Raw genomic sequence first — 18466 nt, forward strand, 5'->3', positions numbered from 1 at the left:
TGTTTATTTCCTTAGAAACAGATGTGTTTAGTGTTCATTTTCAGTGATATCGTTATCTAATTTGAACTTGGACCATGTAAGGTTATATGATGAGGACCCATTGTGTTTTCCAATGAAGAGGGGCAGTAACAGGTCATCTGCAGGCTTATTTTTGTATTAAACAGGTCATACAATGCTTTTGGGGTTTTTGCCTTTCCTTTATTGTGTTATGTAGCATTTTTGTGCATGTAAAAGGTCTGCAAAGTCCACACAAATGGAGTTACCCTCTCCCACAGAAAACACTGCTCCTGCACTGCCTGAAATGCCTGGTTTGGAGTGGAGCCTTTACTTATGTAACTTATGTGAGTCACTATGTAACAGGCGTTATGTAAATAAATATTTTCATTTATTTATTATAAAATATATCCACTCCAGTCAGTCAGCAGACATACAGTCCCTACTGCTGTAGCTGTGTTATTTTAGATCACACTACCTTGCTCGGCATGACCCACCCTACTCTGCCTCTGATTGGCCTTAAGTAATGCACATGTGCAACTCTCATCAAAGATTGATCAGAGGCAAGATGTCTCACTATGTAGCTAAAACGGAGCGTTTAAGACATAATGTGAAACCAGATGCTGCAGCATTGCACTATATGAGAAAAATAATGTGTATGTAAGTATGTAAACCTATTCTACTAGTTCCCCCAAATAAAAGTATGAACCCAGAAATTAGCATAACATGACCTCTTTAAAAAATGTAGGCAAGAAAAATATCTAAAAAATTCAGTTCATTATAGGATAATTTTATATACATTTCCAGGAATAAGAAACAGGTTATGAATGTTTTAAACTCAAATTCTGACCATATCTTCCACAGTGCCCCTTTAAATCCAAGGCATTGAGCAGCATAGTGGCCATTTTTTCCACCTGGGACATTTTTAACCATTAGCTGTGTGGGGATACACCTCCAGTAAACATATGTTGGTCTACATCCTCGAGAAAACAGTACGGCTTGATCACTGATCCTCGTTTGTTTTATAATGGAGGACTGAAACTCATTTCCCCTCCTGTGAGATCAAGCTCTCACCCTGCTGTGTGCCACATCATTTGAAGGCATCCGGTGCGGGATGGGAAGGGTGGGGGGCGGGATGTCTGCGCGAGGAATAAAAGCCACAGGCATCTGTTAGTCTTCAGCGTGGATATACATTGAGAAAATTCAGAAATCGATGTCTTCATTTTTTGTGTGTTTTTATTAGCTTCCTCTAAAGGTGGTGCCGCTCATCTCTTTTTCTTTCTTTTTTTTTTGGTCTTGCGTGCGTAAAAATGTCCAGATCGGGTGTCTTTTGAAAAAAAATCATTAAAAATAAATAAATAAATGTAAAAAATCGCAGAATTTGAGATACTACTGGCTGCACATTTGAGTTTTTAGTATGCACCATATGGCGTTTGGCCTCGATGCATCGCGATTTATATCCAGATGATGGAAACAGGAGGAAGCCTTTTCTTAACATGGAGATGGATTTAAAAACAGCCACATCAACGATGGAAGCGTTGGTTCGCATCAGTGTGAGTATATGTGTGTTTCTTTGTGTTGTCGCTGGATGTATGGCTGATCAAATTAGGGTGTTGTTTTAAATTATTATTATTATTTTCATGTTTTTTTTAATTTTCATGGCAACTACAGACCGTAGAGAGGAGGACCGATTATGCGCTCGGCTGGCACGTCTCCATGTTCCACCTGCCGGACCATTTCACTAAAACGGGCCTTCACATTCTGCACCCAGATCACAGGCTGTCGAAATAAAATTATTCAAATTGCCTGTGGCCGATGAAAGTATTGACTATCCTCGATATTTGCTGCTGGAAAATCAGTAGCCTATGGTTCGTTTTCTTTCCTTGGAGGTCCTAAAATGCCTGACTCGAGCTGAATCCCTCCCTCAGAATCGGAGAGAAAACACGCTCTGTCTTTGATTATACATGTCAGACATTATCAAATTATCAAATGACCAAACGGTGCGTGCACAGATCGAAACGACGCGTTTCTTCTTCTTTTTTTCGGGGGGCTCACGGGATGGTCGTTTCCATGGAGACGGGATGCAGGACCCTTTCGGCTGCGGCTGCTGATGCAGGGGGGGGAGTGTGTGTGTGTGTGTGCGTGTGTGTGTGTGCGTGTGCTGCTTGTAGCACCGGCGTTAAAGGGTTAAAATATAGAAGTAATTTGCAGGGATGCTTTGAATGGACATCTTTTTGATGCTCTACAATATCAGCCACCTCAGATCACGTCTGACCGGCGCGGTGGGCTCCTTGCTCGAGATGCAATGCCTCAAACCCCTCCCCTCATTTCAGGATTCAGCGCTGTATTGATGCTGGACTGGAAATATACACGTAGTCTCCTCCTGCCATGGCGCCTAGATTCCAGGTGAAGGTAAGGATGCGCTGTCGCAGCGCCTGCTTCACGCCTCCACCACGCCGGGCTCAGCGTTAGCAGAGCGCACTATATTCTTTAGAGGTGGATACAGCAGGCCGACGGGCTATCGTGGTGCATATGTGGCCGGATGGACGCGCAGAAGCCTGAAATTGCGAGGGGCTAATTGCTAGAGGAGGAGAGAAAGGCAGGCCGGGGTTGACATTGGAGAATGACACAGAGAGACTGAGGTGGACTGAGAGAGAAAGTAGGTTGATTAATCCAGTTATTCCAATTCAGCGCTTCAGTTTGGGGGCTAGTAGCCTATTTCTGTCTCATCCGGGCAACGTGTCTGCAGCTGCATCGTTTTATTTTAGGGCAAAAACGCAATTAAGTGGACTATCTATAATGCAGAAGAGGCATTTTTGGTTTAAAAGGTGACAGGTGTGACAAAACAGCATCATCATGAGGTGATGTAGTGCTGCAGAGATGACCTGGCCTACTAATCTTGCTCTCCAGATTTAAGAGCACATGTGCGTTGAGCACCTCAACAAACGTCACGCCATTTCAGTGAAAATGACAATTCTCATGCAAAAATGATCATTCCCACTAGTCTTTAATACATTTTTTCAAAAATAATGAGACTTTTTAAAAACCGTATTGTGCCTTCATCAATCAACTTGTGTGTGAGAGTCTTATCGTCCAGCTGTATGCCTTAAAATCAAGTGCAGGAATTGACCTTACACGTATGAGAATCTGCGTCCGCGTGGCCTAGAATCAGTGATTTCAACAATGGGCTTTGGTGTGTCCCCATGCTGCATCACATCACATCACGGTGACAAAATCCCCAAACCCCCGATGCAGCACAGTCAGTCAGTTGTCCCGGTTTTGAGGTTAACTCACAGTGTCAGTGATGTAGATGTTCTGCCGCTGACCCAGCCACAGTTTGGGCTGCGGGTTGAGGTTGTGTGTCAAGGGCATCAATGAGGCAGACAGAAAACGTGCCGTAAAAACAAATACTGACTCTCAGTAATTATCACACAGCCTGATGTAGGGAAAAGGATAAGTCCCTCTCACAGCTCGTAATTTATGAGGCAGGGTAGTCGTGTGGTTGGACACACTGTAGCTGTGAGGTCACAGGTTTCTGCAACAGCCTGTGTCCTTTTCTGTCAAATCCACGTCCTTGAGCAGGACCGTGACACACCACTGTCCACTGTGGTTACATAGACTGAAGCTATCGTGGTACATTATGTAGTGAGCGACCTAAAAACTAAAATATAACTGTTTTCTTATATTTGTGTCTTTGCATTTGTGTCTCTTTCGTGAGGGCTGTCACGATTTCAATTCTGAATTTGAGCATTCGATGCCAATTTTCGATATCAAAAGCAGGATCCGTTCTTCTCCCAGTATTTTATTTCTCTCCACACTCGCCTACTTGAGCGGGTTCGGCACGTGTCCAAAGAAAAACAAAGCAAAGCAATAACATCAACCAAAAGCACTTTTAAATAGATGATTCAATTTGACGACATGGCCTCGCGATACACGATATATATCTCGATATTTTGAAATCTCCTCAGGCGAGGTGATCAAATCAAACATCACAATAATCTTGACCAAATAGGCCCTACTTCGATATCTGTGTTGTAGGAATGTCTACTGATGCTTTCACAAACTACTAACACTTGAGGTTTTTGCTAAATATTCATCAATAATGTCGATCTGACTAAGTGGGTAAAGGCAAGTATCAGAACAGGTAGAACAGTCTGGTATGTTTGAATCATCACATTACTGTAATGCAGCCTTTAAGACCAGTAAAAGACGGACACCATGGCCCTATCACGATATAATGATGACGATATATAGTCTCATATCATAAAAACAATATGATATTGTATATATTGTCCAGCCCTGGGCAGTTATATTACAGTAGCCTAATTGGAAAATATTATTACATGTGCATAAAAACAATAATTTCTTGAATTTTACAAATCAAGACAGTCTAAGTCTGTGATAGCTTTTAGTGCTGACAAGTTGAATTGAACTAGTGACACCCCTAGTGCTGCGCAAAAATAAATCCCGAGCGATACTGGACCATCTCTCTGGCTAAAGAGCATGTTCATATGCAGAGCTGCAATATAAGGGATGCACTCAGTGCAGTGGTTGAATAATTAATGCCTGGTCTTTATCCATATTTAACAAGAATGATGGCCTCTGTCGCCTGTCTGGGACAGCTCTTCACATTTCCCTGCCTCTCTCTCAATTCAGTCTCTTTATGTTCAGTGATGCTGTAGCTCCTCAGTTGTGCACCTGCACGTAGAGATGGGTGTGAAGCCTCAGTGCTTTTGACTACCGACTGAAATGTGTCCAGAGCACTGATAAAAACCCGGCTTTGAGTTCATGGTCAGACTCATAATCCTGTTTACTTATTCTTTAATCCCATGCTTACTGATTTAAATCAAAATGATTTAAATACGAGGCTGTTAAGTTATTGTACACCTGCTTGTATGTGATTGAAATGTATTGTTTTGGTATCTGAAAATTATCAGTCAAAGATACTGAACCCAACCTGCAAGTTTGACTTTTCTTTAAATGCTTTAAAGGAGCAGTTCACCCCAATAAATGAAAATTCATTATCTACTCTATCATGCAAATGGAAAGTCGGGTGAAATTTCGTAGTCCTCAAAACCTTTCTGGAGCCTCACAGTGTTGCAGCATTCTCCTAAACAACTGAACAAGATGGGGACTTGTTTTGAAACAGTCACGAACAAACCAAGAAATATATAATATGGCTTCATACAGCTCACATGTTGTCGACCAAGTTTATGGAAGCCCCGAGAACCAAAACTGATTTAAAAAGACGTTATTTAAGCATTTTCCCCCTTTTTTTAGGCTGAAGTCTTCCCTGTAGCTGCTAAGCTAAAAGATTTAGCATGTATGAGGTGGGTGCACGAGCTTGACTGCGCATCAACGTCTTTTCAAATTCCTCTGAGATCTCGGGCATTGGACTTGCATTTCCCTGGATGAGCTGCATCAGCTTCTATGTTCTTTTCTTCTGTTGTTTGTCTATAATTTTAAATTTTGGGTGAACCGTTTCCTTTAAAGACTAAAAATAATACAAACTAATTTGGATATCTTTGGATATTTCGTAAGAACAGTAAAGTAATGTTGAGCCACCTCCGCGGATCATAACCCCTCATTTCTTTGCCTCCGACAGTCTAACATGAAGAGCCTGGAGCGTGAGCTGCACTGTCCTGTGTGTAAGGACATCGTCAAACAGCCCGTGGTCCTGCCATGCCAGCACAGTGTCTGCCTCATGTGTGCCTCGGAGGTCTTAGTCGCGAGCGGCTACCCGCTTCCAGAGCTTCCCCCGGAGCCGAACTCCCCAGCCTCCACACCCAACACCCGCTCGCCCCGCCAGGCCCGCAGGCCTACACCTAAAGCTGAGCAGCGACCTATTGACCGCGTTCTGCGGGCAGGTTTGGATTACCTCTTCATATCAATGTAATCTGTTGAGCTGGGAGAGAAGGGGAATATCTACTGTATGTCTTGTGTGGATTAAAACCCTCCCCTTTATTTCCCACGTTGGATAATGAAATCCTCTCCTGTCATTTTCTGTCTCCCTCTGCTCATAACTGGCTTTTCCTTCTCGATTTGAGGTCCCCATCCGCCTTCACCATCCATGCCTCGATCCCCGGGCTACGGGACGTATCCAGGGCGACGCCGTAAGGAGGGCCCACCCCTGGTGATGATGTTTCCCTGTGTCCCCTGCGGCAGAGATGTGGAGCTGGGAGAGAAAGGCCTTACTGACTGTCTGCGCAACCTCACTTTGGAGCGTATAGTAGAGAGGTAGGCTGCCTACCCACACAGGCACATATGTTCGATAAAAAAATGCAGCGATATGCACATAAAACCCTGTGCAGTGATTCTGATGTCTGGGGCCAAATGCATGAATAGATGACTTGGGCCTGAAAACAGAAGGTGTGTGAACACGTCCACTGCTGAGTGTAATTATTCAGCAGCAGCTGAGCTGTTGAATCCTGCAGAGTGTGCACTGCAACACACTGTAGCCACCACGGCTGACTGTGTGCTTCCTTTGTCTGGTTGCTTTATGGTCACTTTATCTCCCATTCAATACTGTTTGTCTCAATCTTTCTACGTTTTCAAAATCTTTCTTTGGCTTTGGTTTCTTCTCGGCAGATCCCTCTTGATAAAAAGTTGCAAGCTAAAGCAGTCTTTCTGTTTCTTCCTGCTCTCCCTCCATCACCAGGTACAGACACACAGTGAGTCTGGGCAGTGTGGCGGTGATGTGCCAGTTCTGTAAGCCTCCTCAGGCTCTGGAGGCCACTAAAGGCTGCGCCGACTGCAGGGCCAACTTCTGTAATGAGTGTTTTAAGCTGTATCACCCGTGGGGGACGCCACGGGCACAACATGAACATATCCAACCCACACTCAACTTCAGACCAAAGGTAAGACATGAGGATGCTAGTTTTCCTATAGTATGTAATTCAATGGGTAACCCTTTAATTTACAGGCCATTAATTACATAGTAATGTGAAGAAATTGCTCATTAATGGTTAATAAATCCTTAACCGATGTCTTAAAGATCAGTTATAAGTAATTTTTGGGTTAGTAGGTTGTGAAATAAAGTTATCTTTGATTGGTGTTGTGATCTGAACTACGTGTTAATAATAATGTATTTATAAATGTTGGTAATATTTTAAAGGTCAAGTATGTACTGTAGGCTCTAGGTGAAGTTGCAGATTGCAACCCACTGAACACCACTTATCTCATCCTCTTCTACGTTGGCCGCTATAAAGGATAAAAAAAAAAAATGCAAAAGGCCTTCTCTCGAGTCAGTGTTTGGTTTGTCCGTCCTGGGCTACTGTAGAAACATGGCGGTGGAAAAGGGCACGCTCCACGGAGTAGGACCTACTCCCTCTGTAGATATGTAAGGCTCATTTTAACGTAACAAAAACACAACAGCTCATAGTTTCGGGTGATTTTTATGAAAACACAATCCCCCTAAATCCTACAAACTAGACCTTTAATAAATACTCATGGATTTCTCCTGCTGTTATAAAAGACACGTTTCTACAATAATAAAAATCATTTAAAAATCTAGTCAATCCTGAGGGAGGATGATTTTTCCACAACCTGGCAACCCAAAAGCAGCTAATAGCTTATAACTGATTAATGAAGCTTTAGAAAGTATGCATTTACATGTTGTGTAACCTGTTGTAAAACCCTTAAAAATAGCTCATTATTAAGAAAGTACCAAGCGTTGTTTGTAAAACAAGCAAAATTGGTCTAAATTACATTTTTGTGCGCTGACACAGATCTTAGTCTGAAAAAAGTGTCGTAGCCTACTTTAGATAACAAAATTGGGCCATGTTGTTTCAGATCTGTTATCTGATCATGCAACCGCAGTGATAAAACAACAGGAACAAAAACATGTGTGTGTACATTTAATTATAAATGTAAGTCAGACCTTTACACTTGCTTTATACCTTTATATGTCTTTTGGACACTGTCGCTGCTGTTGGATAAAAAGAGTCCCTCCTTTGCCTAAAAGAAACTGGCCCTGTGGCACCGGACGTTTCATGCACACATCCAAAGATCTACTTTTTCTCCCTTCAGCTAAAATGTGCTTCAGAAAAGTACGTTTAAATTTAATTCCACTCTTATCCTCAGGTTCTGACCTGTCCGGAGCATGACCAGGAGAAACTACAGTTCTATTGTAGGTCCTGTCAGCGGCTGCTCTGCCCTCTCTGCAAACTGCGCCGCGTCCACACCGGACACAAGATCCTGCCGGTGGCCCACGCATACCAAGCCCTGAAGGTACAACTCTAGGGATCAATACATGGGATAGCAATCTAAACATTTAAATAAACATAAGCAGTGGCGGACCATATCTCAGATGATGTTTACTTCACAGAATGCATGCTTGGTAGTTGCTTCTCTACGATTTCAAGTTTAATTATTGAGTGAATGAATATTTATATGCAGAGAAATGTGCACTGTTTGAAAAGGTGACAAGAAGCTTTCAGTGTATCAGAGACAAACAACGTACAGCAGTATAGAACAGTCCAGTAAATGAGCTAATGCAGAGTTAATGTACAGTGAAGCTGCGTGTAACAGTTAAGCTGTCTGGTGTGTGTTTGTTGACTGTATGTTGTGTTTTTTTGCCATTTGTTTGACAGGAGAAGATTACGAAGGAGATGAACTACATTCTGTCCAACCAGGACACAGTTCTGGATCAGATTACCCAGCTGGAGAGTTCCATCACTCAGACCGAGGTGATTAATACTTTGGGATGACAAAATGTTGCCGAACATGCAGCAGAATTAACACCAGCCAGCCATTTTAACAGCTTCTTTGACCGACAGCCAACTTGTGTCTGTGCACACTTTCCTTTGTGATCGCACTGATCCCCCGTTTACCATTTCTAAACAGTATAAACATAAATAATACAATAACAATAACACACTATAATGTGGTCATAAGCAGATATAAGGACATTTTTAATTCTGTATTGTTATCATTATCAACAATTAGGCTGTGAAGCATCCATAAGTAATGATCAGGTCAGTGCATTCGTTTTTCAGACATATAGACGTAATGTATCGGCCATTTTCATACTGTTTATAAATGTTTCAAAACTCATCATCTGATTGGGTTTGCTCAGTTATCAAGAGGAAGTAGTTATGCATAAATAAGTAGTGTATAAATACATGTGATTAATATATTTATTTAATAAATACTTAAAGGCACAGTGTGTAATTTCTGCTGCGAGGGGTCTCTCAATTAAGACAAAGCAAAATATGTAAATAGCGTGATGGATGTTGTTGGCCTCATAGTTAGAGTTTAGTTAGTTTGTTAGTTTGAACATTGTTGGAGACAATGACGTAACAAAAAGTGAGCTTTAATGTACTAAAGCTGTTGCTGCCAAATAACAGAGGAAGGCAACAAAAGAGTCGGGGGAAAAAAAAGCAACTGCAAAATAGAAAGGAGGACACAAGGAACACAGGTAGAACACGAGGAGAAAACAGGGCCAGGAGATGCAGGATGAAAACAGACAAACCAACTCAACTAATGATGGACTTAAATGCAGACTAAACTAACAAGGGGGCGAGGTGCAGGTGGTGGAGAGAGGCGGAGAAAGACAGGTGAGGGGAATGAGTAGAGGAAAGCAGGAAAAACACCAGGAACGGGGCAGGGCTAATGAGGCTGATGCCAGACAGGTGTTGAGGGAAAATCAGGCTGGGGAGGAACACAGGATGGCAACAGAACACTGGGAACACAGGTGAGCAGGAAAAAGGGTGGGAAAACAGACAAAGACAGGAAGTGGAGAGTAAAACATGACACTGCAGATATCTGTACATTGGAAGTGTTGTTTTCATTATTTGGATGTACGCTGTTTCTATAAAAGACCTCATGATTCAACCTAACGTAACGGTGTTGTCAACTAGCATCAGCTGGTCGTTTCCAGATGCTAAAACTTGTTGGTTGTGTTACTCACCACCAGGTAAACAGCGTGTCTGCCAGAGAGCAGCTGGCTCAGAGCATCAGGGATCTGACGGCCGCTCTGGCCGAGCGCCACTCTTCGCTCACCCAGGCTCTGGAGGCGGCGCGGCAGAAACGAGGGGAGGCGCTGGCTGCTCAAGTGTCGGAGAGACGTGGCTTGATGGAACACGCGGGGCTCATGGCGTTCACCCAGGAGCTGCTGAAAGAAACGGACCAGCCTTGCTTCGTGCAGGCTTCTCGCCAGACTCATAACAGGTTTTCCATTTGTTTATCGTTGGCATCACTCTTGCATCATTTTGGAGCGAGCAGATCTTAGATTAGTCCTGTCTGTCGCTGTTAGTTTATTTTTTTCAATTCTTTTCTGTCATCGTTAGAAGAGGTTTTGCTCACACATCAAGTTTCTGCAAAAAACAAGCAAGCTTGAAATAGAAAGGTTCAATATGTTTGTTTCCTGTTATTGTCTCGTACAAAAGAATGTTTGGGAAATCAGAAACAATGGAAACAGTCTTAAATGATGATATTTTATATTTTTCTTATTGCCAACAAATCCCCCCCAAAAAAGATCAAAAGCAGCAGTTAATTAATCCAACTCACAACTATTATCTCCATTTCCTAAGCTTTGTTCAGAGTCAATTCCACATACAGTACGTTGTCCTGCTCACATAAATACTCACCAGTGCACCAAATATACCAGGAAATGTCAATGGCAAATGTCTTTACAATTAAACTCGGTGTGCTTTTCATTGAAAGGCAAAATATAAAACATAGAAAGCAGAGATGTGGACACTGTTTTGATGACTTGAGACAGGACTTGGACTTAGAAGTTACAGACTTGTGACTTGACTTGAGACACGATGATTTGATTTATTGTTATTTTTTTTAATACTACATTTATTTTCCACAACAAGTTTGAATAAATTGGTGAATAATATCACTAGAGATGTATTGTAAACAGTCAGATTTGTACCATTAGGGGACTTTACAGACTATTAACAGGATTTTAGAGATGATTCTGTTTTGTACCGTGACTCAATCAAGTGATTTCAGCACTGGAGTACTATGAATTTGCTTCTTTTGTTCAGTTGAGACTGCAATTCCCAGCTGTTTGTGGGAAATGACTAATCATTTAACAATGTTTTTGTAATCCGTCCGTAGTAGAATTGAACAGGCTTTGACGGTAGGGAAAGCACTGACAGACCGACATATTGGTTCCCTTCATAGGATTTGCTGACAATAAGAAAAACACCGAATGTTTCCAGCCTCATCTTTTAAAAATAAACATACACCCTCCCTCCTCATCAATCTGTCCGCACCCATCTGGATGGAAGCATCATGTGAACACTTTATTCCTCCAACACTGCTCTGCCTGCGTTGTTTTTTTTTCTTTTTTGCTGCACCAGGTTGAGCAAAGCCATCGAGAATCTCCAGCATTTCACTCTGGCTGCTGACCCATCCTTCAGACACTTTCAGCTGGACGTCTCCAAAGAACTCAAACTCCTCACAGAGTTGAACTTCATCCAGGGTGAGGAGGGGAGTTATGAGAGGAAGGGGGGGAAGGAACGGAAAAGGGTGGGGATGGAGATAGTGGAATACAGGGGCTTATTGATATCTGAAGAAGAAATATAGTAAGCTAATGTTAGTAGCACTACTATAACATGTAAAACGTGAAATATTCATGTAAACTCCACATTAAACCCGTTTTTCACAGCTCCCCTGGCTCCAGTGATTGATACCCAGCGCACCCTGGCCTACGACCAGCTCTTCCTGTGCTGGCGACTGCCCCAAGAGTCTGCCCCCGCCTGGCATTTCTCCGTCGAGTATCGCCGTCGGGGCGTGGTACCAGGGGGAGCATCTAGAGGCGGGATCAGAGGCGGCCTGGCCGCGGCCCGCTGGGGCTGGCAGCGATTGGATGAAGTGAATGGGAGCAGCGCAGTGATCGACAGGTTAGAGATGGACAGCGTGTACGTGCTGCGGGTGAGAGGCTGCAACAAGGCGGGCTACGGGGAGTACAGCGAGGAGGTATACCTGCACACCCCACCTGCACCAGGTGAGAGCACACACACACACACACACTACAAACATTATAGTTAATTATACTTGCAGTAACTTACTTCTTTAGCTTGCTGCTGTGTTTCCTAGAATTATACACTACACTATACAATACACTTTACATTGAGATGACGTCAAGGCTGTTTAAATCTCTTTTCCAATTCAATTCAATTCAGGTCTAAATAGTCGATTCATGGGTGTGAGCCTTCGAGCCACATCCCTATCAGCCAATAAAATGCTGGCATAGTCTGCCTAACTTCGTTGTCTCTGAGGGCACATCTGATCATTTTAGTCCACAGAGTACAATTTAGCTCAAATATCGGATGATTCTGTCCTCCAGAAATAATGGTAGGGGGGTTGTTGTCCACATGCTAACCCTGGCATCAAATCTGCATAATTGGGTGTTAACAATATGAGGTGTGGTTTTAGAAATGTCATTGTAATTATGATCTTTTTTTTTAACCACTAAGATGGCCAGACCTATTAAAATTAGACCTAACAGTACAATCAACTGGGATAATCCTTGAACAGAATGTCAGAGGGATCCTCCCCAACCTGCATCAAGTGTCTCTTTTCTACATTTATTTTTGTTTTCTCCACCCAACTAGCCCAAGAGTCTTTCTACAATTCTTGGTTAATGACTCATAGCCACTTAAATCAGGGATACGTATATGACAGCCACGGAAAAAAAAAACCCTTTATATCCCTACAGCAAGCTGCAGCTGCTGTCATCCAGGAGCTCATTCATCTCCTCACACCTACTATTATCTATCAGGCACAATAAAAGCGTTAGGATGGTGACCACTGTGAGAAGTTAATAATTCATTCTTTTTCCTTTCTGCCCATTCCCATATTTTTTTTTCTCCACTTTCAACACATCCTCACTTTCTTGCCATTTTATTTCCCCATCTTTCTCTCGTGTGTGATTTCCATTTCACAGCTTTGCACTTGTCATCCTCTCCTGCGCTACTTCCACGCTGCCAACCTCCATGCCTCCTACGGAAAGTAAGAAGTGCACTCATATCTCTCGACCACCCCTCTGCATCCCATACGACATAATTATCTCGTCTCCTCTTTGTCTTTGTGGTCCATCCCATGCATCCTCTGTTCTTCCACCCCACCCCCCCCATCTAGAGACACCCACTCACCTCTCTGCCTCCCGCTCTATAACGAGATCTGTCCGAGCGCTGATGAGGTTTGCAGTTTGTTAAGACGTAAGGCTTAACAACATGGATCGGACTCAGATCCAGGGGTTTTTAATGGTCGATTTGAGTGATTGGTGAATTCCTCGTTTCCCTGTAGGTTGTTTCTCCTTCCTGCTATTGCGTATGTTCCCTCTGTGAATTGTACTTCCTTTGGAAAAATCTGCACTCCCCACAGCCAGAGCTTCTTTGTGATACCTTCTGTATTTAACTCCCTGAGTCATCAATTTATAGATCAGTGTCCTGTTCTCTTACAGTGCTGGTGGGAGGAGGTGCATGCCTGCTCTCTGTTCCTTTCTCCCTAGTCGCTCCTCTTTATTGCTTCGTATTCTCCCTTCTCTGACTGTAAATCTGTAACGCCTTCCCTTTGTCGCCTCCCAAACTTCTGCTGTCGCATATAAAACCCTTTATGTCATCTTTGAATGCACCTGAGCCTTTGTGTTCCCTCTACCCTCACGTCTTCTTCTCCTCCCCTCCCTCCCTTTCCTTTTATCTGCCGTGCCCTCTCTCCTCGTCTCCCTCCCCCTCCAGTGCTCAACTTCTACCTGGACTCTCGCTGGGGTCTCCATGCCGACCGTCTGGTGGTCAGTAAAGAGCAGCGGGGGGCTCGCAGCGTCCCCGGTCTCTCTCTGCTGCAGGCCGCTGACCACGCCCTCACTTCCTGTCACCTGACCTCGGACCTCCTGGTGGGAGATGTGGCTATTACACAGGGACGACACTACTGGGCATGCTCAGTGGAGCCTGGGTCATACCTGGTGAAGGTAACATAATTCTAGTTGTACTTTTTACACATTTTATGTATTGGATAGTACATGCTATTAGTGGATGAAGTGAATGAGTGAAGTTTGCAAAAGAATCGGCCACCTTCAATTCATACTTCTAACAAATAGGGGGCAGCATATCACCAGAGTACCTGCTAACTGACTTTAGCTACCATTAGCTTTTTAGCTTAGCCCTGTGCAGCTAGCTAGACTACCAGGGGAGTGTTGGTGTATACACCACTACCACAAGAGCTTGCAGAATGTGGTTTTCTGGCCTTGGGCTGGCTGGTTAGCATGCTACCTTCAGTACACAATCCAGTACATATACATCTTTGAGACAACCCCATGAGATCACCTAAGAGGGATCACGTGTGAGCCCAGCTTCAGTCTGCAGAGACATGAAACCAGCGAGCTGAAGCCCCACTTGCTGCACAGAGCGCTGTTCACTGTGTATTCAAAATGTATTCTTACTGAAATTCGACACTGCACTTCCTTGCAACAAATCTGCAAAGTGTGAAGTAGATCGGATGGACGGAGAGATTGCTTAATAGTGAGATGTGAATATTTACTACCAGAGAAATGTAGTTTTAGTATTTATTTAGTAAATTACAAATTGATTGTTTTTGTGAACAGGTGGGAGTTGGTCTTGAATCCAAACTGCAGGAGTGGTTTCACCTTCCACAAGACATGGCCAGTCCACGGTGAGTAGCCAAGGATATATATACTGTACACTGTACTGTATACATAAATACACACAATAATTAATATAACAATTTAAAGTGAAAGATTAAACCCCTTAAACCTCACGAAAATAAGTGTCACACTTTAATTGCCCATAAGTTGTTAGCAGTTCCACCAAACAGACATTTCCACTCTAAACTTTAAGATGGGCAACATCTCATCCACAGTGAAAAAAAAGGGAATATCAGTTTGTGTATTTTATGCATGTAATTTCTGTTTCTTTTCCCTACCTTGATCATCGTCTCACAACCTCTAAGATTTGTCTTGTGACCCTTTAAAGGTGCCTGAACCCTAGGTTGGGAAACACCGGTGTACAGTATGAACTAGTTAAAAAGAGCTCCTTGATGAGCTACAACAAATAAAAAATGGTGTTTACACATTGATGGATCAGTATTATCAAATAAGGTCTTATATAATAATATGCCGTGTGACTCACAGGGACAACTCTTCTGCAGAACAAGCACTTTTTGTTTTGATACTGTTATACTGGAGTATTTTGACATTGTTGTATTGGTACTTTTACTTAAGCAAAGGATCTGAATATTTCATCCAGCACTAAATGTAATAATAGATGAAAACAAGGAATGAAATAAGAGATGACTCATCATAGTTGTTGTTTACATCCTCATTCAACTTCTTTTTCTGCAGCTACGACCCAGACAGCGGTCATGACAGCGGGGCGGAGGATGCCCTGGACTCCGCTCCACCTTTCTGCTTCCTCACTATGGGGATGGGTAAGATCTACCTGCCCCAGCACAACCACCACCACCACCACCACCACAGTAACCACGGGAACGGCATCCGCGACCCAATCAGCAACGGCCCCTCCTCACCTACAGGCCTCACCTACCCGCTGCCGCCCCGGCTCGGTGTGTGCCTTGACTTTGAGAAGGGTCGCGTCACCTTCTATGACGCCCACTCTCTGCGACCTCTGTGGGAAGGTCACGTGGATTGCTCCGGCCCCGTGTGCCCGGCTTTCTGTTTCATCGGCGGGGGGTCGCTGCAGCTGCAGGAACTGGTAGCCAATCGTAACGCAGATCAGACTCCGGTCAGAAGGGTGACCATCCAAACCCGCGTCTCTAGTTTAAATAACAACTGACAGCTGATCTGAGGTCATATGGTTATTTGGAATGTAATTGGTAATTGTGAAGTATTTACTCAGCTAGAGCGAAAAGTTAGACATCTCAGCGATTTTTGTTTTGTATTTAATTTTCTTTGTATAAGAAAATGTTTCTATAGCAACGAATATGCAATGTAATTAAGTTTTTTTTTACCTTTTTGTTACATGCAGTTTTGCAGGAATTATTGCTTAAGTAGTGTTTGGTACCTCCAGCACTTAATATGTAATTATATCTTTGATGCTTGCACTTGTAGCCAGGCTATATTGCATACATTTATAAAGCTAATGTAGATACGGCACCACACAATGTCTCCCCTCCTGTAGAAGCTTTTACTGTCATTTCATGTCCTTAACGTTAAGAGCTTGAGCTTATGTTTTAGAGATATAAAGATTATGTGAATAAAAAAGAAAAGGCCTCGACTATATTGTTTTATCTATAACTTAACACAGATTTCTTTGCTGTCGGTGAACACTTTCTAGTCTTTCACCCGTTACGATCCCACAACCAAAGTTATTGTTTTTCTGGGATGTAAATGTGGTAAATTAGGAGGTAGAGAAGACAATGAGGCAATACTGTAATTAGAAGCTCCAATTATACCTCTGCTGCACAGCTAATCACTAGTTTCCGCGGTTCTGTTTGTTCATTGCTACTTTGTGTTTCAAATACACGAGCGAGTGTGTGTCTGTGCGTGTGTGTTTGCCTCCCTACGTGCATGGGTACGTGTGTTGTTTGACTGATAACAGCATCAATTCATGCATTCATTCATTGGCTGACGGTACAAAGTTGTTTTCTGGCAAACAATAGTTTTTAATTGTTTTTAACCTTGCTTGATTGTAAGTTAATGAGCTTCTTATGAAACGATTAGCAGATTAGATTCATGTAAACTTCACCTGCTGGCAGAATGTTTGCAAAAGACAAAATGGATTAAAGAAATAAACACTGAATAAACTTGTTTAAATTACAAAAAAACAAAAAAAACCTTCTGTTTCCTTTTGTTTGTTGCTTTTTTCAGATTGTCAACTGTTCATAATCCACTGTCACGATGAACCTTTACTGTTGTTTCACCACTAGGGGGCAGCAAGACATAGCAGGACACCCCCAACCTTGTCTCAACACACTGCAGCCGTTTTTTTTTCTTTTTGGAAAGAAGACTAATTGGACCCATTTTCCATACAAATGCTCCTTCTTTATAGGATTGGCAAACATGCATTTTGAAATGTGCAGTTAAATATTGGAAACTGCTCAAACTGGCATCATTTTCAGATTCTCCTCCCAAAACTACAGATTTGCTTTTTATGGATCTTTAAAACATATATATATACATATCACCTGCCTTTCTGGTTATTATGTTCCCAATTTAAAGCACAGTTCCTGGCTTTGCTTACTTCTCTTTTATGAATCACCATTTATGCAGTGACACACTTTGATTGATCACTGATAGCCATGTTACAGCACACAGACCTTTACACATGTTGGCTGACAACCATCATAAAGTGAAACAAGGCGACTCCTGCCAGGTTTTTGAACCCTACAGAAAAGCTTTTACTGCCAAATGGTCTCTGATATTTATGTATGGATTTATGAGTAAATCAAACTTGATTGTTTACACACATGGAATAAGAAGTTCACATAATAACAGACATACAATACGTGGCCTTCAGTCCCACATGGGCATCAGTTTAGTTCTTTAAAGTGCAAAGGACGCCACCTATTGGCTAATCACATTTAAAACAGAAAACCGACTCGACAGACCCGTCAAAAACCTCCAAGTGCTTCAAATTCTTCCTTTCCTGATATGAAATAATATCGTTATGGGATTTACACGTATCAAAAATCACGCCCGACTGTGAGATTCTTGCTCAATGAAACACCTAGAGGGAGAATAATGAATAGTGATCACCATCTGCTTTTGATAGAGATATTAACACCTCACATGTGTAGGTACTTAGCATTCCTTATGTAAATGTAATGTAAATCGCTGGAGTTTACCTTTTATGAGCTTCAATATGAAAATCCACATGTGTGTTTAATTGGACCCACATTCAAGGGGAAGCTGTAGGGGGATTTGGGTTTGCCTCGACCACAAAGGGAAAATAAAATCGTTGAAAAAAGAAGAGAATTGAGAAAGAAGAAATAATAAAGCGCGCAGCCTTGACACAAGCCAAGATTCTTTCTTAACGTCCTAATACACACAGATAAAAATACTGCCTCCAAAGGGAGGTTTAGCTCTGATCCCCCATGATATAGAAGAAGTGGAATGTACTGTAAAGCATGAGCACCACACGGCCCTCCACCCACCCCCCTTTGTGCTTACTGCACCTCTCTTCTTTAGTCCAAATCTGTAACAGATTGGGTTTAGTCTGACTGGAGGTATGCAGCCACAACACCACATGTAGGGGTCTGCATAATCCCTCCACTGAGTATTAAGCACACAGCATGGGCATTCTTTTAAAGACCTGGCAGGAATTACCAATACATAATCTCCACAATCATCATTTAGTATAGTTCAGAGGGAGAGGATGCATGGGGGGGGAGGAACTTATGAAGGATCTCAGCGCTATATACAATCTGTGAGGGACAGTGCGCGGTGCCATCTGGAGAACACATAGGACCGAGGCTGTTTGAATCCGCTAACCCAACTGTCTTAAACAACACCAAGCTGAACCACATGTTCAAAGGGCCC

At 42.7% G+C, this 18466-nt stretch overlaps 1 protein-coding gene across 4 annotated transcripts; it reads left to right on the forward strand.

The window, feature by feature from the left end:
- The first annotated feature begins 1116 nt into the window (after positions 1-1116).
- trim46b (tripartite motif containing 46b) lies at positions 1117-16747 on the forward strand. 4 transcript variants are annotated; one of them, XR_014624625.1, is made up of 12 exons: positions 1117-1547; positions 5600-5861; positions 6042-6231; positions 6653-6851; positions 8077-8223; positions 8586-8681; positions 9911-10164; positions 11310-11431; positions 11618-11956; positions 12899-12963; positions 13692-13921; positions 14555-14622. XR_014624625.1 is itself a non-coding variant. In XM_084379752.1 (12 exons), the coding sequence occupies exons 1-12, from the start codon at positions 1524-1526 to the stop codon at positions 15759-15761; spliced, it is 2382 nt and encodes a 793-aa protein (XP_084235878.1). In that variant the 5' UTR covers positions 1509-1523; the 3' UTR covers positions 15762-16747. The 4 variants fall into 4 exon arrangements, 3 of the variants coding, with proteins under 3 accessions (XP_084235878.1, XP_084235876.1, XP_084235877.1); XM_084379752.1 differs by lacking the exon at positions 12899-12963 and adding an exon at positions 15311-16747 and having other exon boundaries at positions 1509-1547; XM_084379750.1 differs by lacking the exons at positions 1117-1547; positions 12899-12963 and adding exons at positions 2059-2406; positions 15311-16747.
- The last annotated feature ends 1719 nt before the right edge of the window (positions 16748-18466 follow it).

Source organism: Pagrus pagrus (genome assembly GCF_965226575.1).
Source record: "Pagrus pagrus genome assembly, chromosome: 17".
NCBI lineage: Eukaryota > Metazoa > Chordata > Actinopteri > Spariformes > Sparidae > Pagrus > Pagrus pagrus.

Excerpts from the sequence above, each read along its gene's own strand:
- trim46b (XM_084379752.1), top strand. The coding sequence starts at position 1,524 with ATGGAAGCGTTGGTTCGCATCAGT. Across the intron at positions 6,232-6,652 it reads TTGGAGCGTATAGTAGAGAG|GTACAGACACACAGTGAGTC; the intron begins GTAGGCTGCCTA and ends CTCCATCACCAG. Across the intron at positions 8,682-9,910 it reads GTTCCATCACTCAGACCGAG|GTAAACAGCGTGTCTGCCAG; the intron begins GTGATTAATACT and ends ACTCACCACCAG.